The sequence below is a fragment of the Thermothelomyces thermophilus genome, chromosome 2 (assembly GCF_000226095.1).
Source record: "Thermothelomyces thermophilus ATCC 42464 chromosome 2, complete sequence".
NCBI lineage: Eukaryota > Fungi > Ascomycota > Sordariomycetes > Sordariales > Chaetomiaceae > Thermothelomyces > Thermothelomyces thermophilus.
Genome location: NC_016473.1, coordinates 425,162 through 452,204, shown reverse-complemented (window position 1 = coordinate 452,204; position 27,043 = coordinate 425,162). Strand labels below are relative to the sequence as shown.

Sequence of the window (27,043 nt, the reverse complement as noted above, 5' to 3'; positions counted from 1 at the left end):
GCGGCAGACTTCCTCTTGCTTGGGACAACTACCCATACAGCTCGGCAGAGAGGAATTAAAATGAGTTACGTTGAACGAGACCCCTGAAAGGTGTTGTTTGTACATGCAATTCAGCCAACTTGATGTTGTCCCGTCTCCTTTTCTACAGATGATGCAAATCCCGATTCAGTCCCGCCTCGCTTGCCCATGACCCGCAGAAGGATTGAGCAGATAACCGCCAGAGGCCAAATACGCTGCTTGAGAACCACCACAACGCCGAGTTCACCCGTCCACCATCATTCAATCTTAGGATCGGACGAGCAGATCCAGAATGGTATATTTCAGGGGAAGAAGAAGGAAAAGGGAGAAAGGAAAAGATGGGGGCAACACGAGGATTGCCAGGAGTGTTCCTGAAATGAGCAGTGCTTCCCGAGCAAAACAGGTCCCCAAGAACATTGAGCCTGCGTCAGATTCGAAGGGTCTTTTTCGACGACCCCTACCTGTATCATTGTACCTCAGTAGGAGGGACACTCGCCGAGATACCCGTGCCATTCGCGAGAGGGTCCTTGACCTCCAACTCGGGCGTCGCCACAGGAGTCTTGTCGGGCGTTGTCCTGCGCGTCAAGCTCGACGTTTCCGGTTCCTCCGGTATGGTCGCAAACTTGGCCAGGACTTTCTTCAATGCCGGCCTCCGAATGGGTTTGCTCAAGAACTCGTTCATGCCCGACTCCATGCACTCCCTGACGTTGCTCTCTTCGGAAAAAGCGGTCAAAGCGACGATGGGAGCCGAATAGCCCATCTTCCGAATCAGGCGCGTTGACTGGAGCCCGTCCAGGTTAGGCATCTGAACGTCCATGAAGATGACATCAAAGAGCTGGTTTTTCTCCATGTTGGCCTTGACCAGCTCATACGCCTCTTGACCGTCCTTTGCAATGGTCACGTCATAGACGTCCTCCAGTTTCAGAAGCCTGCTGACAACCTCGATGTTGGTCGAGTTGTCGTCGGCCACCAAAACACGGAGTTTTCCCTGACCGGACTTGGTCGCCATCGCCCGGTCGATAGCAGCCATCTGGTCCTCCTTGCTGATCCGGTTTGGGGTGGTCGACGCGAAGAACGGCTGGCTGAGGCCAACAAGGCGCGGTTGCTGGTCGAGTACAGGAGCAGCGGCCGGTTGACGTTGAACTTCTGTCGAATTCCGCGGGGCTAGACTCCGCGAATCGCCTTCCATCGAGCCTACGCTTGGCGGTCGTGATTTCACGCTGCTGGAGGCGGTGCTCGAGGCACTGAGCAGGCAGTAGTTGTTAGCAAATCTGCGGTCCGTGGAAGTCTGACACGCAAGAGCTTACCGTTCCTTGACGTATTTGAGAGGTATCTGCATCGTAAACGTCGTCCCCACACCCGGCGTACTCTTGAGCGAGATGTGGCCGCCCATGAGAGTAGCCAGCTGAGAGCAAATGCTCAATCCGAGGCCAGTGCCGCCATACTTTTTGCTCAATCCCAGATCGCCTTGGACGAACGGCTCAAAGATCTTTTGCTGCATATGCTCGGGGATTCCGGGCCCTGTATCCTCAACTTCGAATTCGAACAGGTATGTCTTGGCGTTTGGCGGCGGGGGGGTCGGTGAACGTTCCCGGATGTGGATCTGCGGCGTGGCCTTTGGGTCCGCGGGATTGATGGCGAGAGCGGTCCCGCCATTGACCGAGGAGAGAGGCAGATGCGGTCCCTTGGAGCTTGCCGAGTTTGTCGACCCCGAACCCACCCGGTGCCGGGTGCGGCCCGCCCTATTGGAAGAGCCTGTCTTGGAGAACGACGAAGTCCTGCTCTCGTCGCTCGGTTGCTCAACCTCGCCGACGCAGCGTATCCTGAGGCTGACCGTGCCCCCGGGTGGGGTGAACTTCAGGCTGTTGCTGACGAGGTTGATGATAACCTGCAGTATCCGGTGCTGGTCGCCCCAGAGGCACATGTCCTTTAACCTGCCTACGCCCGGAGGACCCAGAGCCGGGAGTCGCTTGTCCGTGCTGGATCGGCCGTCCGGACCGGGGGCCGGGGTGTCGGAGACAAAGGTGACCGTTAGCCCGCTCCTGCTCTCGCGAACCTGCTTGTCAAAGATGGCCAAAACCTGCGAGCGGACGTCGCCCAGCCGAAACTCGCGTTCTTCGAGACTGACCTGCTGTCCGATCTGATTCTTGGAGAAACTGAGCAGGTCCTCGAGGAGATGGAGCAGGAGATCGCCCGACTTATAGACCGTCTTGAGGGACTGCTTGATCCGCTGCAGGTCGTCATCTTCCATGCAAACGGCGCACATGCCCATGATGCCATTGAGAGGTGTCTTCAGTTCGTGCGAGATATTGGCGATGAAGAGAGTTTTGCTCTCGTTTGCTGCCTCGGCCGCCTTCTTGCTGATCTCCAACTCCCTCGTCCGTTCTGCCACCTTCTCGTCGAGAGACGTGTATTGCTTGAGCAATTCTTCGGTCATCTCGTTGAAGGTCTGGGTGAGTTCCGTCAGCTCGTCTGTGATGAAGTGCTTCCCGCTCTCGACCTTGGCGGGAATCTTGAACCGGCGGCGCCCCGGCTCGACCGTCACGGCTTGCCTCAGCTTGGCCCTTTGGTGTTTGCGTATCTTGCGGCGAATATTGGCTAGCATTCCCTTTTCCGACGATCTGCCTGACGTCGTCCCACCCGAGCTCGGGTTCTCCTCGCCGAAGACATCGTCCTCGTCATCCTCGTAGCCCGGAGAATCGATCGAATTCTCCGTGGCTATTTTAAGGCGCCTGATCGGCATGACGCTCCAATGGGCAAATGGGAAAACGAGCAGCAGAACCAAGCCCAATGTGCCAAACACACATCCCAGGAGGATGCTGCGGAGCGTCCTGATCGGCTGGTACGCCTCGGTCCGGTCCTTCTCCACCACGATAGCCCAAGACACCAGCGGGGTTTGCGGCCGGGCGACCCCTACGGCTACCGAGTACCCCTGCTCATTCGTCGTGGAGAGCTTGCTTGTAGCGTTATTAGGGGACGGATTCTGGTCGCGCAAAACATCCAAGACTGCTGGGTACTCACGTAGCCGGAATGGTTCGCCATATTTACCAGATCCGAAGCTTCGCAGACTATGCCGGTCCGGCTGGCCATCTGGAGGTTGGGGCGGCAGCAGGAACCGCACTTCCTGCTCTCCAAACTCTTCGAGAGGCGGGGTCCAGGTTGAATTGCTTGCGGCCACCGGGGCGCTGAAGTGGTTCCATGGGTTGGTAGAGCCCACGAACAGTACCCTCCCGGTGTTTCCCAAGCCTTCCCTGGACGTCTGCACCTCGACCAGTGTCCTCGTGTTTGCAACCAGCGTCATGTAGCCGAGAACATAGTCGTTGTTTCCGGTGTCGCGGATCGGGATGGTAAGTGAAATGAGCGCGTATGTGGAGTTGACGACCAATGGTCCAAGAAGGACACCGGCCTTTTCACTGCCATTTCCAAGCGAGACCCCGGGAAACACGACGGCGGTAAAGGCATTCGTGTTGGGCATCACATTGCTTGGGCGGCCGAGGTCCCGGTAGGTGATGTTGGGAAAAAGAGACGGCGGAAAGCCGTACTCGGGATCCCCCAGATGAACATCAGAGCCGTTGGGGGCTTTGTACGGCAGCAGGATAGGACCGGAGTCGATGGCCCCGTTGCCGGTGAGGCTCACGAGGCCCTTAGGGTTACCCGTCGTGTTCCGCGAGTACAGGCGAGCCTGCAGCAGGGCGGAAAATCCGGTCTTGTCGAGAGCACTCTGAATGTCGTCTTGAGCGTCCGCCCAGGTGTCGTCATCGGTTGTATTGTTGGCTTGCGACGCGTAGAACCTCCTGAAGGCGTCCTGCAACAGCAGGCGTGTCGCGATGCTCTGACAGGCCGTCTGAATCAGCTTGATTTCGGACGCTATCCTCGCAGCCTTGAGCGACGCAGTCAATGACAAGCCGTCGGACTCGACGCCGAGCGTGAAGTTGTTGACGAATATCCATGTTGGGATTGACACGACGGCAAGGGCAACTCCGACCGCGAGTATCACAACCGTTGCGAGCTGCTCTCTTATGGCAATCCTCATCTTCTAGCATGTCTCAGCGGGCCGGAGGGCGGAGTCAAAGCGAGACCGCCGCGGTCCAGGCATATTCCTTGCCCGGCTGGAGACAACCCGAGGACGGCACCTGTAAGCGGAGGACCGGCACTTGGGCAACTGTCCCGTGGTCGGTGTCTTGTCGAGGTTTTGGTTCGCAACGTCTGAGACCGCTGATGAGTCGAGCTTCCTTTCTTCTTCCCGGCTGCCGAGGGTTGAATGTGTTGTTCGTCCCGGCCGCCCGATCATCCGAAGGCGGCAAGCCCAACGAGCGGACTTCACCCCGTTCTAGATCCGGGAATCGCAGCCACGGACGCGGCTGCTTTTGCTACTGCTGCTGCTGTCGTGCGATTCCTGCGTGCATTCGGGTAATTCGCGCGGCGAGCGACAACAGATGGATCATAGGGAGGCTTGTCCGTAACAACGGAAAGTGGACAGTTGGTGAACTATCCCGCTTGCGCATCGCAAGGTCAGAATGAATCGGCGAAACTTCAAGAGGTTCTGGGCCTTTAGAAGAGCAGTGGGCTCGGATCGGGGAACTGGGCGAGGCCTGGCCGAGGTCGAGGAGTATAATTCGCTGGCTTAAAGGCGCCAAGAGAGCCGAGTCAAGTCTAGAACGCGTTCGCCAGGTGCAATCCAAGGCTATTGGTCGCCAAACTGCAGTCAATATCTCGTTGGAGAAGAGGCCGAGTGCTCCGTGAGCAAGACACCACCAGCAGGTGAGGGCAAAATCTAAGCTTCAACTGTTACGAAATCGTATCTGCTCATAAACAATTCATTTTGTTCATTCGTTTCAATCGTGATATGGACAAAGGAAAAGTCATTACAAAAGTCGTAAGTGTCAGGAATCATCCGTTTCCCATGGTATCATCTCTTTTTTCTCTTCGTTATCCGACCCGCTCCCTGGTCATGTCCTCCTTCAACTCCATGTTCCGATAGGCCGACTGCTGAAAAAAAAAAAAAAAAAAAAAATAACAGCCATGGCTCTGAAATAAATATGGTTTGCAACCTGCTACGCGACCCTAGGACCGACTGAATATCAGCGGCACCAGAGCAGTCTGGCTTTCCAGGCTGCGGTGATCGGGAGCGATGGCCACGTTGGCCATGCTCCGCCCAAACATGTTATCGCGGAGGCGGTGTCCCACGCTCGACGACGACGCGCAGCTCAGCCCGCCGTACTGTTGTGCCGGCAGGTTCATGCTGAGGTTGAGCGCCGACAGGCTGGCGATAACGGCGGCCGAGTCCTTGTTGCGCGGTTTGCTTCCGTCCATTCTCCGCTTGGAGAACTCGCGCGACAGCTTTGTAATGACGGCTTGCTTGGCTCGCTTGAGCGCCGAGGAGCGCGCCGCCGCCTCTTCGGCCTCGGCGAGCATGTCCGCCTCGATGGAGCGCTGGGTGGGAGAAAGCCCGTCGTCGGATATGGGGGAAGACTCGGGCGTGTCCAGCAACGGCCCGAATTTGGCCGACGGGTCGTAGACTGTTGGCTGCAACAGCACGGGGAGCGGGTCCAGGTTAAGGATGGGCACACTGATGTCCATCTTGGGCCGCGGGGTCTCGGGCGGGCGGTCAGCCTCATCGTCCGTGCCGACGACTCCAGCCATGAACGTGGTTTCGGCTCCTTCATCCGAGCGGTGCCGGCGATGGTGGCGGTGTCGCCTGTGCGAGTCCCGGCTGGATGAGTGACGATCACTGATATCGTCGCTGCGTGAGTGCTTGTGGTGGCTCCGGGTGCTGTGGTGCCGGGAATCATCACTGTGGTGCTCCCTCCTGCGGTCCTCGGCCCTCTTCTCTTGATGCTTAGGGGCTTCTTCCTCTTTTTGGTGCTGACGGGGTCGCCTGCGGACACGGCGCTTCTTCAATTTAGTACTGAAACCCTCGCTCGCCTGCTTTGCGGCCTCGATATCCGAGGCCAAGCCGCTGTCATCCCCGCTCCTTCTCCCGGCGGAGCTGGGCCGTGCATTCTCGTGCCACTCTTCGGCTGTGCTTGGGCGCGAAGCCCCTTGGGCGGCGGCGGTGACCCCGCGAGCCCACTCCTCGACACCCGCCTCCAAGGCGTCGACGTCGTTCATGCCACCAAACATCATGCCCTCCAGGTCTACTTCGAACAGCTCCCGGCTGGCCGCCGCTGCCGCCGCCGAGGAGGCCGGGAGATACTCGTCCTCCACCGAGCTGGCGACGACAGATCCAGACGCGTTGGACCTCGACGTCCCCGGCCTGTAGTCCCTGTTGCCCAGGGAGCGAGGCGACCACGCATCGCTGCTTTCGCCCTCGGTCAGCGGAGCGAGCGCTTCCTCCCAGGTGCCGCCCTTGATGAGCGCGACGTTCTCGAAATCGAACTCGCGCACCGTGTGCTTGTGGCTGGCTACGAGCCCGCGCAGCTGGTCGACGCTCATGGTCGTGTTGCGTACCGACATGTACCGAAGGCGGGGCATGACCAGCGGTCTGCGGAAGGGCCGCGGCGGTAGCGGAGACATGGGGCTGGTGACCTCGTTGAAGAGCTTCTTGGAGTTCCGTGGCGGAGCGAAGAGGGGGTCGCCCGAGAGTGCGATGGGGCAAGGGCCCCTGCGGCCGAGCCAGGTGAAGGAGAGCTTGTCGAGCTGCGGCGCAAAGGCGCGGATGTAGTCGTCGATAATCATGAGGTGGTCCAGGCCGGGTGATGGACCGTAAAAGTCCCAAGACTCGACCGAAATGTAGAGCTTCCGGATCTGGCGCCACCGCACCGACGCCGAGGGGAGCGCGCCGAAGCCCGGCGCATGCCGGAGGTAGTTGAACGCAGAGGGATGGACCCCCGACAGCGTGAGCTTGGAAAGTTTGGTAAGCGGCGCACGCTCAAGCGAGATGCGCAGGCTTATTAGCGCGTAGTCTACAATATCCCGGCGGTAGCGCTCCGAAGGGTTCTGCCCGGGCGTCTTGATGGTGAGGTGCCGCATGTTGGTCATGTGCTTCATGGCGTTGATGAAGGAGGGCACATGGGTGGCCGCGTGGAAGAGGGGTGGGTATTGCTGTGTCAAGATCTCGCCCAGCTCCGAGCTGCCATACGTAGGCCTCGTCAGGCCGGACTCGGCCGACGTGTGTGGGTTGTAAAGGAAGCAGATCTCCTGGCCAGTCTGGGGGTGGATCAGGGGCGGCAAGAAGGTGGCGTTGGAATGGGGAAAGTAAAAAGTGAGGTGCTCAATGTGGTGCCCAATCCTCGACAGGGCGTCTATCCTGCTGGCCTTGGTGAGGCTGTTTGCCGAGAAGGTCAGGTGGGTTCGTAGGAATAGCCTCTTGGTGACCAGGTTGCAGCAGGCCGAGTTGGCCAGCCGGACCGCGCAGATGTCCTCTTTCGGCAGCAGCTCGAAGAGTCTCTCGCGGATCGCCTCAATTTGCCACAGGCAGTAGAATGCTTGTGGGATGGTCGCCATGGTGCTTGCATGTCGTGAGAGCGACGAATGTCGATAGAATTGGGTATATGCGTGACAATTGGGACGGCGCTTGCCAGCGATAGTTAGCCGAGAGAGGGCGGCCTTGGATGTGGGCTCGACAAAAGATGTATGCTTTCTTGTCCTTAGAGTGGCTGGTGGGTTGTGGAAGTCGGTCTGGAATCAGGTCAAGGACGCGGGACACAGACTCGATCGACTGCTTATTGACAATTCAATAGGAGAAAAGTGGAAAACGTAAAGGAGAGATAGGCTTGAATCTTGCTGGGTGGGAGCACGGAGGGCACCACCAGGGAGCCGCGGAGTATGAAGAGATGATGCCAGAGATATCAGGAGAAAGGGAGGAAGCCTCGATCCGGCCATCGACAGGAGCAGAATCAAAGAAGGGTCCTGTTATACTGGGTTCTTCCATATGAGCCATGGAAAGCCATGGATAGGACCTCTGTCCTTCGTCACCGACAGCCTCCGCACTTCCTTCTCGTTCCCCCATGCGCGATTTCGAGGTTGCGGATCCATTGGAGATGCCACCCCAGAACCGTTGAGGGCCGAAAACGAATGGTGATGGGTGACTCACTAGTACTGTGTGGTGTTGCCCGCATGCGTTGTGCAGCCGTGGTGCATGTTCGGCATGCAGGAGCAAGGGCGGGAACAGAACAGGGAATGGCCGGTCGCCGCGAGCGCGCCCGACCTCGCGGACCGCGCCGGGCTTCCTGAATGGTCCGGAGGGCAGGCGTCGTGCATGACGCCAATGCGGCCATCTGCAGCAGTCTCAGGGCCGGCTGCTCCCATCCAGTAAGAAGGTTTGAAACAAGAAACACTCTGCCACGGGTGCAGATGAGGGGTCCTAGTGGCTGCGGGGAAGGCCAGGGGAGAAGCGCTATCGATAGACGGTGAGGCGGGCCTCGTGGATGCGTGTGCTCCATAAACCAATCAATCGACGCGAAAATGACAAGGGCCTTCTTGACTGCGCAATGATTGGACCTTGACTGCCACGCGGCGCGAGAGACGCGCGACTGTTGCGCGAAACTGGCGCGATGTCGATCCGTAACCGATTCCCATAAAAGCAGAACCATCCCACGACGGCGTTGGATCGACACGACTGGTTCATGTTCGATGTCGAGGCGTGTCGGGAACGGAGAAAGGACCCTCCACAACCTCACGATCCGCCTTTTTCGGTTGTGGCGCATTGCATCCTCTGCTCTTTGGAAGTCTTAGCACGAGCGCGGCACTTCCCCCTTTTTGACGGATGTGTTCGAGAAAATGCCAGACACTCGCGGGCGTCTTTTGGTCGGCCCGTTCCTGCTAGCGAATCCACCACCAATTGCTTCCTTCCCCACTCTACTCCGTAACCCCTCCTCCCCTCCTACCCTTTTTGATTGTCCAGACCGCTCTCCCGGAAGTGGCCGCTAGGGCTCTCTTCTGCGGATAAATCTCTCACCGATCGCTCTCTATCCTCACCGCCATTGACAGGCCCGGAGGTCACGCCCGATGCAACATGGCACTGACGGGAGTGGTGATGGCGCACTTTCGACCCTCGAAGGGTTATGAGGAGTCGAGATTGCCCTTTCTCAGTGACAAGTCGAATCCGGCAACCGGACATGCTTTTGCAAATTCGAATCCCCACACACAATTCTTATCTTCACCCAAAGAGGTAACTCGTTTACCTTCTCAGTTAGATTCCTTGAATGGGGAATGCGACCCTCCGACTATTAGTTTGCAGTCCCTGGGCGGAAAACCACCTCCCCGCGATTCATGCCCCTGACTCGTCTAGTATCTTCGCCCTCCACCTCTGCGCCGACCGCCGCTCCTCCCGTTCGCCTGGTGGCCTTGTGGCGGCAAGGGTGGGGGAGGCCCAGGAGGGAGCGGTGGTTGCGTGTACCCCAATCTTCCATTCTTGTCATTGTGTTGATTGCTTGGCCCTCTTCCGCTGCGGTTCCCTCCATCCTTGCTGCCGGGGAAGCTGATGTGTCCAAACCGCATGATTTTCTGCACGGGCGGTCTAATGAATTCCTCCGCCTCATCGTCATCGTCCGTGTCCTCGAAGAAGATGTGTCTCTGAGGGACAATGCTTTTGCCAAAGTCAGGTCGCTCGGACCGCGGGCCGGAGCTGGTAGAGGGCGCCTCAAATACAGTAGCCACGTCCGAGGAAGCGGGATCCTGATATCGGTCACAATTTGCTTGACTCCATGTCTCCCAGGGTCCCTCCTCCCCCCTCTGCGGGTTCAGGCCACAAGCGGGGCCGTAGTGGCCTTCGCTGCCGCAGCAGTAGCAAAACACCGGCAGAGAACGGACTCTGCGGACCGTGGCGGGGTTGAACTTGAAGCTCCGCCAGATCTCGTGGCAGGACGCGTCGACGTGATCGCGCGACTGACAAAAGATACACTCCACTTCGTCGGGCGGTAGTGCCAACTTCTCGCTGCAGTCTTTCTTCTGGTGGCCGAGTTGTTTGCATTTCGTACACCGAAGACGCGTCGGGCAGCCGAAGGACCGGTGCCCGGCATCGCCGCAAAAACGGCACGCCGTCTCTGGGCACTCAGTCGCGTCGTGGTCGCGAGATGCGCACATGTGGCAAATAGTCTCGTTGGGGCCGAGTCCCGGAAAATACTTTTCGCGGTATGCTGCGACCTTCTCCTCGAGCAGGTCGGTCCCTCCGTCACCGGACGTCTCGTCCTCGCCATCGGAGACGGCACCCGTCGGGGAAGGCCTGGGATCATTCCGTGGCGGCGAGACTGATCCGGTAGTTTGGAGTTCGCCGCCGGGCGAAGTGCCGGCGAAAAGAGCCGTGAGAAGCGCGCTATTATCTTGCGCGTAATGGATCGCTGTTCGCCGAGCAGCAGCGGCCTTTGCTTTCGATAGCCCGTCGATGGTCCCGACCCATCTCAAGTATAACTCGGCCACTCGATTCCGTTCCCGAATGGTGTCGACTTTGATCTTCTGTCCGTTCAGCTGGATGAGCGACTTGCACCATGCCACGAACCTTTCCTCCCAACCACGTTGATCCTTGTGTCTGACGTCGAAGTCTGCGCACGACGGCGGCGGTGGCAGAACCCAGTCATTCGTTTCCTGACACCCCGCTGGTGCAGACTCAGCGCTTGCTGGCTGCCCATTGCTCTGTTTTTCCGTTTCCACGCTCTCCGCCTGTCCGGTGATAGTCGGGGGCGCGTCCCAGGGGTTCTGGAGGTCGGTTTCCAGCGCCTCGGAAAACATGGCTTGAAGTTTCTCCGCGTCAAGACATGTCTCCTTAGCCACCTCCATAGCAGTTGTGCGGTGGGCGCGTGGCAAGGACACCTTTGTCTCGAGCCATAAACCCCAAGCTTCTCTCAGAAGGGCTGGATCATCTTTGAGTCCCTTCTGGCTCTGGTTTAGGGCCATCAATCTCACACACCACTTCGTGAATAGAGCCTGCCAGTCATCCCTCCGGATCGCCCCAGATAGGTGACTGGTTGCAGAGGGCATAGCCAGGCTGTCGACGTCTATTGACCCGGTAAGTGGTTGGACGGGAGAACCTGAAGCCTGCCGGGATAGAGGCCTCCGAAGCTTGTCCTTGGCGGCGAAGGATGTCCGCAGGCCGCTGGTGATGCCTCGATTCCAACCAGCATGCGCCCTTGGGGGTGCGTGAAGAGCTGCATTATCCGCTTGAGATGGGGGAGGCCCACTCGATAATGAGCTGGCCGTCTCATCAGCCTCGGTGGAAGAAACAGCGGCCTTAAGTCTCTTTGGGGATGGGAGACCAGCATCGTCCGCCTGTTCTTTTCTGCTGCCAGGACTACCCTCATCGTTGTGACCCCCGGATTCGGGGATTGCACGCTTCTGACCTGGCGTGTGTTGGCGTGAGGATTCGTCTAAAGTCGCCTCCGGCTTGGGCATTTGGCTTGGCGCCTGCATCGCGGTGTCCGCGGCCCTGACCTCGCCTCGGTCACCGATGTTTGGCTTCCTGAAATAAATAGCCCTTGGCGCAAGTTTTCGCCTTCTGTCTCGTGCCGCCGTTTGTCGGAGATGGGAGTCGAGAGCAGACCAAGAGCAACCCGCTGATCTGTAAGGGCAATGACCGGCGTGTGCTTCCGGTGTTTGAGGTTATGAGATGAGATTAAACATAAGCTCCGAATAGGGACTACTCTAAAATTAGCCGTCTCGCGTACTCACCCTGGGTTCTGTGTCAAGGTTCCGAAATGCACTGAGGTTTTCGGGAAGCGAGCCAAGATTTGCCCCACAACCGAGGGGGAAGGCACTTGCACGGATTATTCTGCACCGCGTAAGGAAGTTCGGTTGAAATACCAATCATTCGTACTCCGTACATGGCTCCGTACTAGTACATACATACATGTCCATGAGATAACAAAGTGGCTCCTCACCATCTGCAAAACCCCACGTAACGTATTACAAGCACTGACTGATGTCCGTACTCTACGCAATACGGATTTTGCTGCATCTGCTGCATACGCGAATTCCTTGGCTGTAGGGGGTTCGGAGTGTGTGCCTTACATTAGACACATTAGTAGTGTAAGGTACCTAACATCAGTCAGTCCGTACATGTATCCGTAGGCAGGTACGGAATAACCGTACACACATCATTACAGGGAGTGTCCACTGCTTTATGGGCCTGTGTGCTCCTCAATCTCCGGCATCTTGGTTTTGGGAGGTTCTGGCCAGGTTGCCAACTGCATCCAATTTCCAGGCTTCGTCGTCTCTCCCTACTTTCTCTATCGCCCGCCGATTACGCGTTTCGAACCCGGATTCTCGAACCCGACCCATTGTAATCCTTCCACGCAGCTTCTCTTTTGCCATCTCTCGTTCAACTCCGACCATCCGAGCCACTTCCCTTGCGTGGCAAGTCAGCGTCGCCGCGTGCTGATCCAACTACGATAGCTAGATAACATTAGTCACATCCATTCGAGCCGTCACCGAGCCGTGGCACCGACCTCGACGGATACACCCCTTCACGTCCGCCTCTGGCAGCGCGCACGAACAACCCTTTCATACCAAATCCACTCCCTAATACCTGCTTTCCAACTGTGTGGGTTGAACTCGAAGAAAAGAAGGCAAAACGAAGCAAGAAAAAAAGCCAGATCACGGAGCTTGGCGGGCGTGTTGGGACACCGCGTCTGTGACATCATCTTGTCAGTAGCGTACGCAGCGCACAACCATCGTTGTCCGACATTGAGCTCGGACACAGTCGAGCGTGGCTTTGCACCCGTTCGGACTCCTCTCCTGAGCCCAGCCCTTTCCGTCCCGGTCCGCTCGAGCGTCGCACCTGGCGACACAACACCGTCAAGCTGTCGTCCCCCATTCTACTCTCTCGCACGGTCGCTTACGACGCGAGCACCAACCCTCCGCGTCGTGGGGCTACGCACGGCATGATGGCGGACAAGACCGGTAGGAGGAGGAGATCTAGTAGCATTCTTCAAGTCTACCACGAGCCGCCCGAGCCCATCGAGCAGCTCAGCGATCAGTCCGCGCTGCCGAATCTGAACGCAAATTGGGTCAACGCAAAAGGTACGCTGCGATTCAAGTCGCTGACAATGCGTCCGGGTACAAGCCATAACGCTCTCTCTGCAGCAGAGTACGAGGAGTTTGTGGACTATGCTGACAAGATCTGTTTCGTTCAGGTGCTTGGACCATCCACCTGGTCTTGATCATCTGCCTGAAGATCTTCTACGACATCATCCCCGGTGTCTCGCAGGAGACATCATGGACGCTGACCAACATCACATATATGTTTGGCTCTTACATCATGTTCCACTACGTCCGTGGGGTGCCGTTCGAGTTCAATGGAGGAGCCTACGATAACCTCAACATGTGGGAGCAGATTGACGACGGGGCCCAGTACACTCCTGCCAAGAAATTCCTCCTGAGTGTCCCCATCGTACTCTTCCTCCTGAGCACTCACTATACGCATTACGATCTGGCATATTTCACCATCAACTTTCTCGCCGTCCTGGCAGTTATTATACCGAAACTCCCTTTTGTGAGTCAACCACCCCGTCTTTCTCTATATTTGCTCTGGGGCCGCTTCTTATACCCAGCCATAGAGTCACCGCATGCGTGTAGGACTGTTTTCGGGTGTACCCGAAGAGTAGGGACGAGTGTACGTTAAAGATCTGGTCCAAAACAACAAGATGTCGGCTTGTTATCAGGTACAGCAGCGATCATTTTGCCAGTTTGGGCGGTCGGAGCACTGGAGTGGCTGGAGGAGCTATTGTCATTGCTTTTTTTGCGGAGAAACCCGTTTGTCGATCGAACAGAAACTCAAATCATTCTCGTTCAACTGGAGCGAGGTGAGGTGTTGACCCTTCAATCGGCATCTTTTTGCACGGACTCGCATGCTATAGCCCCCCTTCCCCCGGAAATGTCAAAGAGCGCCTAGGAGATTCCGGGGCGCGAACCGATATAGAGCAAGTACCGACCGGATCTCAGGTGTGTTGATGCTTAACACCGGGATCCAATGTTTGGGCTTGCCATGGATCGAATGTTTACCCTCTCGCTAGACCACATCATACCGTCCTAACCCCACCGCTCGTGTTTTGCTTCGCGCTTTACGTCGCCACATGACGGCGCGGTGACCATCTCCCCTCGGATAATGAGTAGGTAGCCGTGCTTTGCAGCACCCATTCGCCTTTGACCTGGAGTGAAACTGGGGTTTTCAGCCGCTCGTATGAAAAGCAAGACGGGCCTGAGACACTGCTATATAACATAGCCCTGGCTCCGTAAATGTGATCAGGTATCCCTTTGACTTTCCAGACGGCCGCCTCTCCTTCTTCACAGAGCCAATATTATCTCGGCCAGTTATCCTCGTGTTTGTGAACTTCCCTGCCAACCATGAAACCCACGACTGCCGCCGTTGGTGCCGCCTTGGTATGTCAAACTCGTCCTCTATCTGGTAGGAATGGAATACCTGACATGTGTGGACAGGCAGCCTGTGTCTGGACCTTGCCACAGACGCCTACCGGGCGCGCCGCCATCACGACAAGGCTCCTTAGTGCCCGAACAGTTGAAGCAATTCCCGTTTCGCCCATCCCGGATTCCACCGACTTGCCCCGGAGTGTCATCACAATCGACAAACGGACGATCGGCGTAACGGGTAAAGGTGCACCCAAGGATAATAACAAGGGAAAGGGCAAGGAGAAGGGCAAGGAGAAGGGCAAGGAGAAGGGCAAGGAGAAGGGCAAGGAGAAGGGCAAGGAGAAGGGCAAGGAGAAGGGCAAGGAGAAGGGCAAGGAGAAGGGCAAGGAGAAGGGTAAGGAGAAGGGAAAGGAGAAGGGAAAGGGTGAGGGCGAGGAAGGAAAAGGCAAGGACGGTGGTAAGGGCGGAAAAGGTGGACACGGGAAGAAGGGCGGGCATGAGAAGGAGAAGGCCAAAGACGAGTTCAAGCACAACCATGGCAAAGCCAAAGACGAGTCTAAGCACAACCATGGCAAGGCCAAAGACGAGTTCAAGCACAACCATGGCAAAGCCAAAGACGAGTCCAAGCACAACCATGACAAGGCCAAAGGTGAGAAGGGCAAACAGCCCCGTCTCGTTGGGGACGGCATGCCCCAGGACGCGATCAAGCAGGACGGCGTCCCCCACTTGATTCGGAAGGGTATGGGCGCCGACCAACAGCTGCTGGTCACTTAGCTGGAGACTCAGAAAGAAGACCACGTCCACTCCCGTTCCAAACGGAGCTCGGGTGGCCATGGTGAGCACGGGGGTTCCGGATGCGGAGGAGTCCAATTGTAAGGGCTCCGAAGAGTCTTCAAGCAGGTCACATAGTACGTTATCTGGGGAAGAGGAGGACAGTGATTGGGGTAGTAACGAGGAAGAATGCCAGTGCAAAGGAGGAGGTGAAGGAGAGAGCGAAGGTGATGATAATGGCGAAGACGAGCACAATGGTGAGGGCGAGGATCATGGTGAAGGGGTGCGTAATGGTGAGGGTGAAGGCGAAGACGAGTGCGAGAAAGAGGGTGAGGGAGAACGTGAGGGTAAAGATGAGGAGGGCATGAGGGGTGGCAGAAATCAGTGGCCTAAACATGGATCTTTTGGCCATCGCCGCGCTCATTTTCGCCCGCCCTTCTTTTTTGCGGGGAATTGAACACTTGGTATGTGAGACAGCAAATGGTTGAGGGTACTGTCGCCGGTGTGGCGAGAGACGTACGCTGTAGCATTAGTTTATACCTTTCTGGCCATTTTCGGGACCAACACCGCATGCTCAAAGGTTGGGGGGTGGAAGAGATGAGACATGTAACTACCTGTCAGGTGAGGGTCTGCCACGGAAGTGGTCCAGATCTAAGTACCAGCAATAGGAACAATATAATGCAACGTGATTTCCATGTCTAGATCAGCTGTTCCCGTGGTTTGAACACTGATAAATTGCCATTGCAACTCAACTTACTTGCTCTAACTTTAAGTTGGCCTGGGCTTGCTATGGCCTTCACGTAAGTAAGGATAGGTAAGCCCGGTAGTTGTTATAAATACTTCTTGTTTAATCGGTGTCGGTTTATACATTTGTTCAATATCCATCTTTAACGGGATTGACCTGTGTTTTTCATCAGACGTCAAACCATACCAAGCTTGATTGGGATTTTGGGAGCCTGGCACAGGCACTCACTCTCTGTATATTGCGACACGATGAACTGGTCGTCAGGTCATGGAATGGGAAAAGGGGTGGGGTCGCAGTCGAGCCACTACTACTACTAAAGGTATGTACGTATGCCTTACTGCCGATCATGAGCAATATCTCCTAAATGAAGGGAGCGATTAGTTATCAACATTCCATCCAGGCTGTTTTGCTCCCCTCGTCGAGACTCGGCGAGTCTAGAGCCCGAGGACAGTCGCAGCCGGGTAGCTTGGCTAAGGTGGTCCTCTTTGTTGCTGCAAAGCCTTTTGCCATCCCTCGAGAGAGCACTTGGCACTTGAGACTCATACTCCTCCTCACACACAATTAATCCATGCTATTTGGGGAACTTAGGCAAGGGCTACTGCTAATGCAAAGTCTTGCTTTCCAGTGCACCGCACAATGGACGCTCGGAAACTAAAATATTACACTGTGTAGTGTGGACTTGCAGGTGATGGAACAGGCATTACGCAGTCGAATCTCATCGCTTGACTAGTGTTCCTGAGATGGTTTCACTCCCCGCATGTGCCACTGCATGAACTTTGAAATCACCGACAACGCTTCCAGGTTGGTCTCCGATCCTTACTTGTATTATGGAGTCACTGCAGGCTTTTTCACTCGAAGCGTGGTGGAACAAGCGTGCAAAAGCGAAGAGAGCGGCCTCCTTTACGTAGTCATCCGGGTCGGCTAACAACCTAATGCTTCTTTCGATTAACTTTTAAATATTAGCATAGCTGTAAGTATTATGGAGTAACTATTGTGCATAGAACAATGAACTATCGGACACTAGTGAACTGCGAATGTAGCTAGCGTCGGTTACCTAGATGTGTTTCAGGTCTTAGGGTGCCTGGTCGAGTGGTTAGTATTATAGGTGTCTTACTTACAGGGTAAGTACTTTACTGACTGTATACTCCGTACGATAGAGGAATTTACCAAGTATACCTATAATTATATACTCCATTACCTTCCTTACCTCGGTAGTAAAGGACTCTCCTGTGTTTATAATATGTAAAACGTACACTCTTAGTATAGTACGTATAACTATACATCACAAGAGCACTTAGTCTACTGCAAGTACTCTGTAGTTATCGCGCAGAGTGCAGTCCTCTCCCGCGTCTTAGGTAATTTACTCGGGTCATATAGAATAGAGTGTGGCGTGAGAGAATTCCAGTCGTTTTTCGCCGCTCGAGCACCGATCCAATCCCACCTTTGCCGGCAGTGCTCCAGAGACAAGGAGCTCGAAGATAGTGGTCTCAGTGTGTTCCGTACTGTGTAGTTACAGTAGGACACAGCATTAGGGGTCGGTTAGCAACTTTGCCTCCCAGGCACATCTGCGTTCATCCTGGCCTCGAAGATCTGAGAACCCGAGCGGAAAGCATCTCATCCTCCCATTCTACCGAGTATCAACTCGTAGTGTAGTGGATTCCCGCTAGAGAACAATTCCAGTATTCTGTGAACCCACACTCGGACCACATCCCTTGCAACCTAGCCCTTGCAGACCCTCCGGGACATTTCCAGGGTCTCTGAAGCCAAGACAGCGCTCCTTGGCTGTCGCATGGAACATGGGACGGATTGCCCACTCAAACAGCCGGGAAGTCATCCCAGAAATAACCCCTTTCTGCGCACTAAACCGCTCTGGGTTGAAGATGTAACATGAACCTGGGCCTGTGCCGGGAGCACTTCAGGAGCGAAATATCTCTCCGAGCCCCAGCGTGAAAGGAGGTGGTGAATGGCCTTGAGCTGCTCGGATCCTGCTGACCACCCCGACTTCTCCAGCCCTTATGCGCCGCTCGCTTTCCACGAGTAAGTCGGTGTATGCACACGCAGTCCTGTAGTTGCATCAGATCCGTGCAAACTGCTGTGCCGACAACTCGCCTCGGTGCGCCGGAACAGACGCAGCAAGTTTCCAGCACGCGCCGCCGCCCTCTCCTGTCTGGGCAACACCATACTTGGGGACCTGCCGAGATCCAATCACGTCGTCCACGAGTGGTGTTTATTGGGCCGCGCCAGTGGCTCTGTCGCGAGCAAGTTCTCACCTGGCAGGTGCGTACAAAGTGTTTCCCTTCCAGTCACCCCGTTTTCTCAAGTGTCTTGCTGTCGGCAGCCCGCCAGAGTGGAAATCTGCCAACAGTGAGCCGTGCAGATGGCTTTTTCTTTTCTCGCCGAGACCTGGTGTCACTTTTTTCGTGACTTGGTCGGCCCAGTGCTTGCCTGTCCTTCAACTACCTACTCGTGGGTCATTCAGCGTGGCGTCCGGCAACGGCGCTGGGGAAGGCCATTGCCTCACGCTTGCATCCGTGCCGCTGAACCTAAGACCACGGTGCTGAGGGGCCTGCCATCCGAGTCGTGCACACATACGCGTCCGATCTCCATCTTCATACTGCAGCGTATACTACTTTGGTTGTAGTGGTGTGCAACGGCGGGGCTGTGTCTTGCAAGTGCCACTCTCGCGCAGTCGACTTGTTGTCTGGAAACCCGGAGAGGCCGTTTCCTTGTGTACGACGGATTACGGATTACATACACTCCTGTGTGTGTAGACCTGCACCGCATCGCGCTGCTCCGGGGAGGGGGCTAGTGTACTGTAACAGTACAACCCGCCTTCCTATTGGGGCCGTCACGTTTCGAATTTCCAGCATCGCTTTAATGTTTCAGTTTCCGCTGCGCGTGGTTGCGCATCTCGGCGAATCGCACCCAGCCGGCTAACAGAGAATTCAGCCCGCATTAGTTTCCGGACATCCCAGGCCCTGCGAGATCGAAGAACCGCTGCCCGGTTCGCATCACCGATTCTGGTCATCCAATCCCTCGGTCCAATCCATGTCTCCGTTGCCAATTCTCCTCCCAACCATCCAGGCGGTTTCCGAAAACCACATCACACCGCAACCCGCGCAGCGCACCGCTCGGCCGGCCGCCCGCATTTGACACGCGCTGTGCGCCAACACGAGCGCAGAGAAGATCGGATGCGCGGAGCTGTCACTCCCCTGCCGCACCTCTCAGCTTCCCAAATTGGTTGACACGCTACAGAAGGACAGCAGCCGCGTCCCGCAATCCCGGGAATTCTGCACTGTGCCGGGCCTGGTGCCTGTTTGCAGCGGCCACCCATGGCTTCTCCATTAGAAGCGGCTGTGTCCCGGCCATCCTCGGGGATGGCCTCTCCCCCACCGAGGATAACATCGCGGTCGAGGACACAGAGTATCTCCAGCGACCGACCGTCGACCGTCGCGCACAGTCTGATGACGCCTCCACTGGCTGTGTCGCCTGAACCGGCCTTCATTGCCGCTTCGGCCGCCTCGCAGATCGTCACCAACGACTACGACAGCCATGCCGAAGCGTGGTACGACCAGCATGGTATCGAACCTCCGGGCGAGGCTGCTACCGTGTCGCCCACCGCGCTGCAGTTGGTCAACAGCTTCCTCGACCAGCTGCTCTTCAACTTCCTCTCCGTTTCGCGCTCCACCGCCCTCTCCGCCCTGCGACCCGCCGTGACCGAGGTGCTGAAACCGAAGCTCGCCAAAGATGCTATCAACCAAGCGGACGAGGAATTGCGAGAGTATCTCGGCGAGGATGGCCAAGATGGCGCCCAACCGCAGACGGCCGACGCTGTGTCGCCCACGGGATGGGATCTGGAGCTGGCCTGGAAGAGGACGCGCCTTCGCTGCATGGTCTACTCATCACTGGGCGACATGGAAGAAGAGGACGAGGACTACTACATGGAACAGGGCCACCTTGCCTCTGGACCAGACGACAAGCTATCCGAGTCCGTCTCGCCCGCCGTCGCAATCTTCCTGACGTCGATCCTGGAGTTCATGGGCGAGCAGGCACTGATCGTCGCCGGCCAAGCCGCATACCATCGCATACGCGCAAAGTACGAGAAGGAGCTCAAGGAAGGCGCCCGGAGCCCGACCGGCGTCGCCGATAAGGTCGTGATCGAGGACCTCGACATGGAGCGAGTCGCGCTGGACCGTACCCTGGGCCGGCTGTGGCGCTCGTGGAAGAAAAAGATCAGGTCGCCCGCCATTAGCTCCACAGATCGCCTGAATAGGTCCTATTCCAAGGACTCCTTGCACTCGTCGTCTGGTCATTTGCGCTCGTCTGGCAGCGTTGCCGAGTTCGCCGTCCCAGCCACCGTCCCTGAGCCCGACGCCGAGCCCGGTGCGCCGCCGAGCAAGGAGGACCCGGCTGATTATCGCGATCAAGGCGCGAATACCTCGCAGCCTCTGGAAGAATATCTCGTTGCTGCCAGCATTCCCTTGCCGCTAGGCCCAGACGACATTGCCGAAATTGAGGTCCCTGGTCTTGCCTTTTACCGTCACGAAAGAGAAGAGGACGGCGACGCGGAGAAGGAAAGGACGCCAACCCGTCCGAAGAGCATGATATCGATGCCGCTGCGTGAGGCGCCGGGCCCGCTGTCGACCGCTTCGTCTCAGCACCAGATCACTCGGAGACGCTCGAGCACACTCCCAGCGCCCGCCCGACCCCGTTTCAGCATCCCCGCGGAACCTCGGCCGGATGTGCCGGCCGAGATGCAGGATTCCCCGGCTCAGGCCAGCCGTTCGACCCGTACCCTATCGCAGAATGCCGCAGAAGAAGCAGAGCAAGTCCAGGCCGTCGAAACCTCCCAAGCCGCCGACTCTGGCGTCGCCCCTGGTGGAGAGGAGCTCAAAGATGAGATCAAAGATGATGATGACGACGACGAAGTGTCCATTGAGGAGCCAAGAATCGTCAGATCCTCGAGGGTTTCGATCTTGGGCCGAACCCCGTCCACAACATCCTCGGAACCGGGAAAGCCTGCGTCTATCAACACGAACCTGCCGATTCGAACGCCAAGCATCCACTCTGCGCGGCTAATCGAAGTGACCAGTCCGCGCAGCCCGGTGGTAGGTTCGCGGCGCAACTCGGTGGCTGTCACCGAGTCAGCCCGGCATGCTAGCCCATCCAGTGCCAACCGCACGGTCACTCCTCCGCTTTCAGAGGACCGGCAGGAACAGTCTGTTGGTAGCAGCTCAGTTGGCAGGCCAGCTATCAGCCACGGTACCAGGTCGTCTGGACTGGCGTCGAGCGTCTCTATTTCCGAGAGCGGCGAGCCGGCCGACCGGGACTATACCGTCTCACCGGTGACACCCGTAACTCCCCCTGCTCCTGCTCACGCAGGAACTAGCCTGCCCACCGTCCCGGAACCTTCGACGCCCCCAAAACCCGTCATCAAAAACGTCGTACTGCCCGCGACGTCCTCGCCGGTGTCTACCGCATCGACGACGAGTGGCACCTTCTTCATCGAGTCTATGCCGGTGCTGCCGGAGGGGAGAGAAGCCGCAGGGCCATCCCAAACCGGCGGCCGACGGTATCGCTCTCCTTCCACCTCCAACCCCCCTGCCGTTCCCGAGCGAAGCGCCGGAAGGCAAGCAGTTGCGAATACGTCGGCCTTGCGCCAGCCAGCAGCTATCGGCCAGGTGTCGGTGGAGCGTACTCGTAACCGCAGTCCGTCTCAAGGGTCCTCCTCCTCCCGGCCCCGCGAGCCGTCGGCGGGACGAGGCCGGCAGCAAACCGCTGCCGAGTCCCCCTCGTCGACGAAGCTCAAGACGGTCCAGACATCAGAGGAGCAAGTGCAATCTCGTATCGATGTTGTGCGGAATTTCGAGGAACTCATCCAGAGCGACCAGACGATCCAGTACACGCTTACTCCCGAGAGTATGCGTGATCTCGAGGTAAGCAGATAGCGCTCTCTTGCACATACACAACATCGTGCCGTGCCACAGCTTTGTCTAACGAGCGAAACGCAGTCGCAGGGTCAGTCGGGGCGACCCGCCACAGCTGCAAGCCCAGTTGTGTCGATTAAGACACGGAAGAGCGAAGAAGCCTGCCGGAACGGTTCCCGCTCCCCCTCGTCGTCGGTTCCTCGAAACGACGCGAAATCGCCGTCATCAGCGCCTCGTTCGTCAGGATCCGGGTCCCATTCCGTCACCGATGGGCATCACCCCAGCCGAAGCTTTGCCCTCTCCCCGGCCAAACATAACGGTGTCGTCCCGCGTTCCATCCCCCCGGTGCCTTCGAAGCCTCGTGCCACCAACGGGCCTCAAGCGAGAGATGCGAGACTGGAGCGTGAATCTCTTGCCGAATTCGCCGAGTTTATCCGCTCAACGGGCCCTGCTGACGCTCGCGCCGCTTCCGCCAATGCCAATGCCAATGGATCATCGGGATCAGGGAGACGGCGTAATCAAGGTTCGATCTCGAACGGGGATGTCGGGACCACCAGCCTGGCTTCCGCGACTAGCAACCCCAACCGGCCGAGACTGCAGCCTCGCGGTGCTGTCGTCGATCACAAGGACGACAATTCTGACTTGATCGATTTCATCCGGCGCGGGCCACCGAGCAGCGCTGGTAACCCGCGTATCCCGAGATCTGTTGCTCCGTTCCGGACCACGATGGACTCGGACCAGCTGTCCGCTGCTGTTGGGGGGAGAGCTGTGGACGCCCAACTCCGGGACGCCGAGCTCGCTGATAGCCAGGCTTCGACGAACGCCACCGACTCCTCGGTGCCACCCTCGGTACAGTCATCCATCAACTCCCGCAGTGCTCTGGTCGCCAAGAACAAGCCCCTGCCATCGGATGCGGGGGATGTTGACATGCCGATGCCGAAGCGCAAGACTCGTCGTGTCCGTGACCCCTACGCCATCGACCTGAGCGATGAGTTGGAAGACGATGACGAGTTCACGCCATTGCCCCCCAAGAAAGCACAGACCCAGGAGGAGAGCCTTATCGACTTCTTGAACAATTACGCCCCGCCACCGGAGCCTCCTGTGCAGCCCTTCAACATCTCACAGACACGGAACGCGATGCAGCCAAGGAAGAAGGCCAGCACATCAAGCTTGATGGCCAGGTTTACGAGACGGGATAGCGCGCAATCGAGCGCAGCAGGCTCAACCGTTTCTGCGGCCTCCAAAGTTCCAGAGACTAGGTCCGCCAACGGTCGGGCAAGTGCGCCAAAGGCCGGCCACATACCGATCCAAGTGAACATTCCTGGGTCAGCGAACACGCACGAGAACTCGAATGGAGATTCCGCCAAGGCGGCAGCGATGATGGGTGGCGGTGGCCCGGGCCCCGTAAGAGGCCGGGTGCCGATGAAGAAGTTTGAGCCGCGCGAGGCGATTTCGGTTCCTACTAGGACAACGTCAGACCTAGCCGAGTTTCTAAAACAATCGGCGCCGCCCGTCGGCACGACTCCTATGGCGAGCGACTTTTCGGAGACGGCGGGGCGGGATGAGGCGAGCGGCATCTCCAAGGTGTTCAGCCGGAGGAAGAAGCCCAGCGTGTCCCATCCTCGCCGGATGCCCGAGTCCGAATAGCCCTCTGAAGGTTATGTTCCTTTCATGTGTAAGCTTTTTTTTTTTTTTTTTTGCCATCTTGTATGTTCATCCTACATTCTTCACCATTCGCTCGAGGTACATTTTCATGTGATGAAACTGTTTGGATGCGTCGAGCAGTTCTTCAAAGAAATATCATTTTGAGGCATATTGTTGCGGCAGAGAAAGCAGGCTTTTTTTCTTTCTTTATTCTTTCCATTCAATATTTTCTGCTGTGGCTCGGCTGTTTGCTGTTCTCTCCTTCTCGTCGTGTCTTCTACGGGTCGTAGACAAGCGAGGATATGCCGGTTGACTAGCACGACCTTTCTACCCCTCATGATACCATGGAGGCTTCCTTTGTTCCAGCTTGATGAAACGGGAATTATCTGTTTTCCAGTGAGTGAACATATCACCATTCACCGTCGGCAGCAACCTTGCTCCCTTTTGGAAATGCAACACGAGGAGCAAACATCACTCAATATGCATCCTTCTCTCTCTCTTCGCACACCGATTCCAACCTTGCCCTCCGGTCCCCGAATGTAGCAGCGAAGTGCAACAGGCCGTTGTCCATCGGGAACAGTCGAATCCCAAGAGACCCTAATTCCTTCGTGCCTTCGCTGCAGTGGTAGGTATTGATTACAAGTAAGGGGTCGTGCACCTCAAGGCCATAGGAATATGCTCTGGGTGACACTAAGCAAGAAGTCGCGTTTTGGCGGTTCATGGAACGCGAGTAGACACGGAGTTTCCATGGTAAGTCCGACAAAGGACAGGACTCAGAGCTGTCTGAGAGGAGACGGGCGGAGGTGAGCCGCCGCTGATGTTGCACGGCATGAGCTTGCTGACTAGCCCGGGTTGTGTTGGTGGATTGAGAGTTGCAACCTGTCGCGTCAGCTCACAACCAGGCGGGCGGCGACATCATCCAATTGCTTTTTATGATTCGGATAATGCCGGGCGAGAGAAGCTACCAGCAGACAGCTGCATATGATATGTATTCGAATGATTGATCATCTTACCCCTCTCGTGCACAATGGTACCTCTCGAGCCAGATGAAGGAAGATGAAGCTCCCAACCGGATGTCCCCGGGGCTGTCGTGTCCCTCGCGATTCCTCCATCCGTTCTAAGCAGATTCATGTCGGCCCTGAGTCAATTGCTTGGATCGGCGGCCCCGTTTGCCCGACTTTCGCCGCCGCTGGAGTGTTTCGGGCGGTCGCTTCTTGATTGCTGATCTGGTGGATCAGGCGCATGATCAGACCTGATAGAGAGCAGCGGCAGATCACATAGCCTGGTGCCTGCCTGCGTCACGTCCACCTGCAGCATGCGAGTGCATATTGGGTGCCGGAGCGTGGTGAAGGATGGGGGAATCCCAAGGGTGTTCAGTCCGGCTGAGCACCGCGGCGTACGCAGCTTCCCGGGCGTTCTCGAAGATGAAGAAAGTACCTTACCTTACCTACATGGACATTCAACAGTAGTATGTACAGTACCCGCACAGCGTACACAGCTACTCTAGGCTCCTTCTGTATGTACATACGGATTACATACCTGGGAACCTAGAGCGGCGCTGGGCAGGCTGTGCCTTGCCGGCCGCATTTGTTGATCCCATTGAGGGTTACACAGAGTGCCCCTCACAGATAAGCTACTGCAAAGTAATCCGTACTGTAGTAGTATGTGCGCCTTCCGCAGTGCATTTGTTACCTCATACTCCGTATTGCAGTAGTATTTTACCATGCAGTCTTAAAAATTGAGGTATGCGGATTACTCTTCATGCATACTTGAGTACGTTGGTAGCTCAGGTATGTACGGAGCTACAGTACTTGATAAACCCCCCACCAATGCCGGGAGCCCCTCCACAGCCCCTCCACAAGTTTCACTGCATCCTGATTCGATCTTCACCGCGCCACGGGTGCCCTTGGATGTGTTGCTGGCAAATAACTACAGTACATGGAGTACCCTGCCAATCGGTAGAACCATCCTATCTAAGTACTGTACGTATCTACACAAAGGTACTTGGGGCTATCTACTTCATACAACGCTTTACAACGCTCAACGGGACTGGCCGACCCGCTCGCTATATCGGGCAGCCTGCATCTTCGCCCTCGATCCCACCATCAATCGACCCTGGCGTTTACCCCGCCGGATCGACCTTACAGCACCCGGCACCGAAGAGCAGTCGCAGACAAACGTGCTGGTCCAGATTCCCGAGTGCGTTCGGAGACTGTTGCCTTCTTGATCTTCATTCCTCTGTCGGAGAGTCGTGGAGAGGGCCGAACAGGCAGGCAACGTCGGAGGGCGGGGGGAGACGGAATAGAGCGCGTGCGAGTCGGACAGTTGCAGAGTCGCAACACGATGGCATCACCATCGGCATCGTCCACCGGCTCGCCCGTCCCTGGCACTCGGCCCGACCGTCGCCGAGACAGCAACACTCCGGATACAGCTTCCACGTCGCTCCCCCGGATCCTTTGGAGCCTGCAGGTGCCTCTGTACATCACCCACGCGTCCAAATCGACGGACCCATTCATCGTCTCGGTGCCGCGCTTCAGCTACCTGGCGCTGCTGGTGCCCCGCCTGACCGCCTACTATGGCCTGCCCTGCTCCAGCTTCCACCACGAGGAGATCCAGCTCCGCAACCTGGCCGTCGGCCTCCTGGTCGACCTATACCAACCCGCCTCCCTGCCCTGGCGGCTGGTGGTCAGCGACGGGCCGGAATGGGACATCGCCGACACCTTCACCAACTCGGCCAAGGAGGCCGACTTTGTCCGGAATGGAAACGCCAAGCAGATCATGAGCCTGTCCAAGGAGCATAGCACCGCATTGTGGAACGCCGTCCAGGATAGTGAGTTGAGTCCTAAATCACTCCCACTGACACCACAACCAACAACACCCCAACCACCACTACACTCAACCACCACTACACTCTCCTCCTCCTCCTCCTCCTCCCCTCCTTTTGGCCGTTGACCCCCGGGCTGTGCTGGAAAGCGACGAAAAAGGGCACTGACAATCATGGCCCCGGTTGGTTTAAGATGACTATGCCGCCTTCAACAAAGTCAACAGCCTCCTCCTCAACGCGCCCACTCCGCTCAAGAACGTCCCCATCCGCATCTACATCCCCTCCTCGCCGAGAGAGGCAAGCGGCGCCGCGCCAGCCTCTTTTAAGGTCGTTCAGACGCTGGTGCCGCCGAGATTGCCCAACAGTAAGTTTCAACCTGCCATTTCCCCTCTTTTTTTCCCGTCCTTTCGTCTTTGGAGAGCGGTCAGGGGGATGATATCCGTCAGAAGCTTTGATGGCAAGGATTTTCTAACTACGAGAAACAAAATATAAGGGGCGCCGCAAACGCTGGGCGCCGCCCTAAAGAGCATTCTCCCAACGCTCTTCCCCAGTAGTCGGGATCCCGTCCTGGCAAACGTGCTGCTCCATGGCGGGCCAGTGCCCTTCCGGGCGCCGTTGGAGGAACTGATGCGCGAGGCTGCCTACCCTGACGGGTGGCTATGTTTTTGTGTCGTTCTGTTATGACATTCCCCCCCAGTCATGGCCATGTGATTCGCGTCGGACACGTACTTCTTCGAGATCCGACGACAGTGAGGAAATGATGATGGTATTGAAAGGGAGGAGGAGGAAGGAACGTCCCAGGGCGCGCGCGCT

The 27,043-nt window shown here is 57.1% G+C and overlaps 7 protein-coding genes across 7 annotated transcripts; 4 read left to right on the top strand and 3 right to left on the bottom strand.

Annotated features, from left to right (window-relative positions):
- Positions 1-294: 294 nt before the first annotated feature.
- MYCTH_2300117 (uncharacterized protein) lies at positions 295-4,219 on the bottom strand. Its single transcript, XM_003661053.1, has 2 exons — positions 1,326-4,219; positions 295-1,262 (listed from the first exon to the last, which is right to left on the bottom strand). The coding sequence occupies exons 1-2, from the start codon at positions 4,049-4,051 to the stop codon at positions 485-487; spliced, it is 3,504 nt and encodes a 1,167-aa protein (XP_003661101.1). The 5' UTR covers positions 4,052-4,219; the 3' UTR covers positions 295-484.
- Positions 4,220-4,785: 566 nt separating this feature from the next.
- On the bottom strand, positions 4,786-7,924 carry MYCTH_2300116 (uncharacterized protein). The gene has a single exon (XM_003661052.1). The coding sequence runs from the start codon at positions 7,462-7,464 to the stop codon at positions 5,083-5,085; it is 2,382 nt and encodes a 793-aa protein (XP_003661100.1). The 5' UTR covers positions 7,465-7,924; the 3' UTR covers positions 4,786-5,082.
- Positions 7,925-8,957: 1,033 nt separating this feature from the next.
- On the bottom strand, positions 8,958-11,679 carry MYCTH_2300115 (uncharacterized protein). Its single transcript, XM_003661051.1, has one exon. It carries the CDS (start codon positions 11,362-11,364, stop codon positions 9,247-9,249), a length of 2,118 nt encoding a protein of 705 aa, XP_003661099.1. The 5' UTR covers positions 11,365-11,679; the 3' UTR covers positions 8,958-9,246.
- Positions 11,680-12,713: 1,034 nt separating this feature from the next.
- MYCTH_2300113 (uncharacterized protein) lies at positions 12,714-13,909 on the top strand. Its single transcript, XM_003661050.1, has 3 exons — positions 12,714-12,972; positions 13,086-13,444; positions 13,509-13,909. The coding sequence occupies exons 1-3, from the start codon at positions 12,834-12,836 to the stop codon at positions 13,554-13,556; spliced, it is 546 nt and encodes a 181-aa protein (XP_003661098.1). The 5' UTR covers positions 12,714-12,833; the 3' UTR covers positions 13,557-13,909.
- A 351-nt stretch (positions 13,910-14,260) lies between these two features.
- On the top strand, positions 14,261-15,316 carry MYCTH_2300111 (uncharacterized protein). The gene has a single exon (XM_003661049.1). It carries the CDS (start codon positions 14,377-14,379, stop codon positions 15,091-15,093), a length of 717 nt encoding a protein of 238 aa, XP_003661097.1. The 5' UTR covers positions 14,261-14,376; the 3' UTR covers positions 15,094-15,316.
- Positions 15,317-19,167: 3,851 nt separating this feature from the next.
- Positions 19,168-23,409, top strand: MYCTH_80023 (uncharacterized protein; the record flags this gene model as incomplete). The annotated part of the gene is made up of 2 exons (XM_003661048.1): positions 19,168-21,771; positions 21,847-23,409. The coding sequence occupies 2 exons, from the start codon at positions 19,168-19,170 to the stop codon at positions 23,407-23,409; spliced, it is 4,167 nt and encodes a 1,388-aa protein (XP_003661096.1).
- A 2,340-nt stretch (positions 23,410-25,749) lies between these two features.
- On the top strand, positions 25,750-26,914 carry MYCTH_2116523 (uncharacterized protein; the record flags this gene model as incomplete). The annotated part of the gene is made up of 3 exons (XM_003661047.1): positions 25,750-26,236; positions 26,424-26,594; positions 26,724-26,914. 3 exons carry the CDS (start codon positions 25,750-25,752, stop codon positions 26,912-26,914), a joined length of 849 nt encoding a protein of 282 aa, XP_003661095.1.
- Positions 26,915-27,043: the final 129 nt, after the last annotated feature.

Excerpts from the sequence above, each read along its gene's own strand:
- MYCTH_2300115 (XM_003661051.1), bottom strand. The coding sequence starts at position 11,364 with ATGCAGGCGCCAAGCCAAATGCCCAAGCCGGAGGCGACTTTAGACGAA.
- MYCTH_2300113 (XM_003661050.1), top strand. The coding sequence starts at position 12,834 with ATGATGGCGGACAAGACCGGTAGGAGGAGGAGATCTAGTAGCATTCTT. Across the intron at positions 12,973-13,085 it reads AAATTGGGTCAACGCAAAAG|GTGCTTGGACCATCCACCTG; the intron begins GTACGCTGCGAT and ends TGTTTCGTTCAG. Across the intron at positions 13,445-13,508 it reads TTATACCGAAACTCCCTTTT|AGTCACCGCATGCGTGTAGG; the intron begins GTGAGTCAACCA and ends ACCCAGCCATAG.
- MYCTH_2300117 (XM_003661053.1), bottom strand. The coding sequence starts at position 4,051 with ATGAGGATTGCCATAAGAGAGCAGCTCGCAACGGTTGTGATACTCGCG. Across the intron at positions 1,263-1,325 it reads CTCAAATACGTCAAGGAACG|TGCCTCGAGCACCGCCTCCA; the intron begins GTAAGCTCTTGC and ends CTGCCTGCTCAG.
- MYCTH_2300111 (XM_003661049.1), top strand. The coding sequence starts at position 14,377 with ATGTGTGGACAGGCAGCCTGTGTCTGGACCTTGCCACAGACGCCTACC.
- MYCTH_2300116 (XM_003661052.1), bottom strand. The coding sequence starts at position 7,464 with ATGGCGACCATCCCACAAGCATTCTACTGCCTGTGGCAAATTGAGGCG.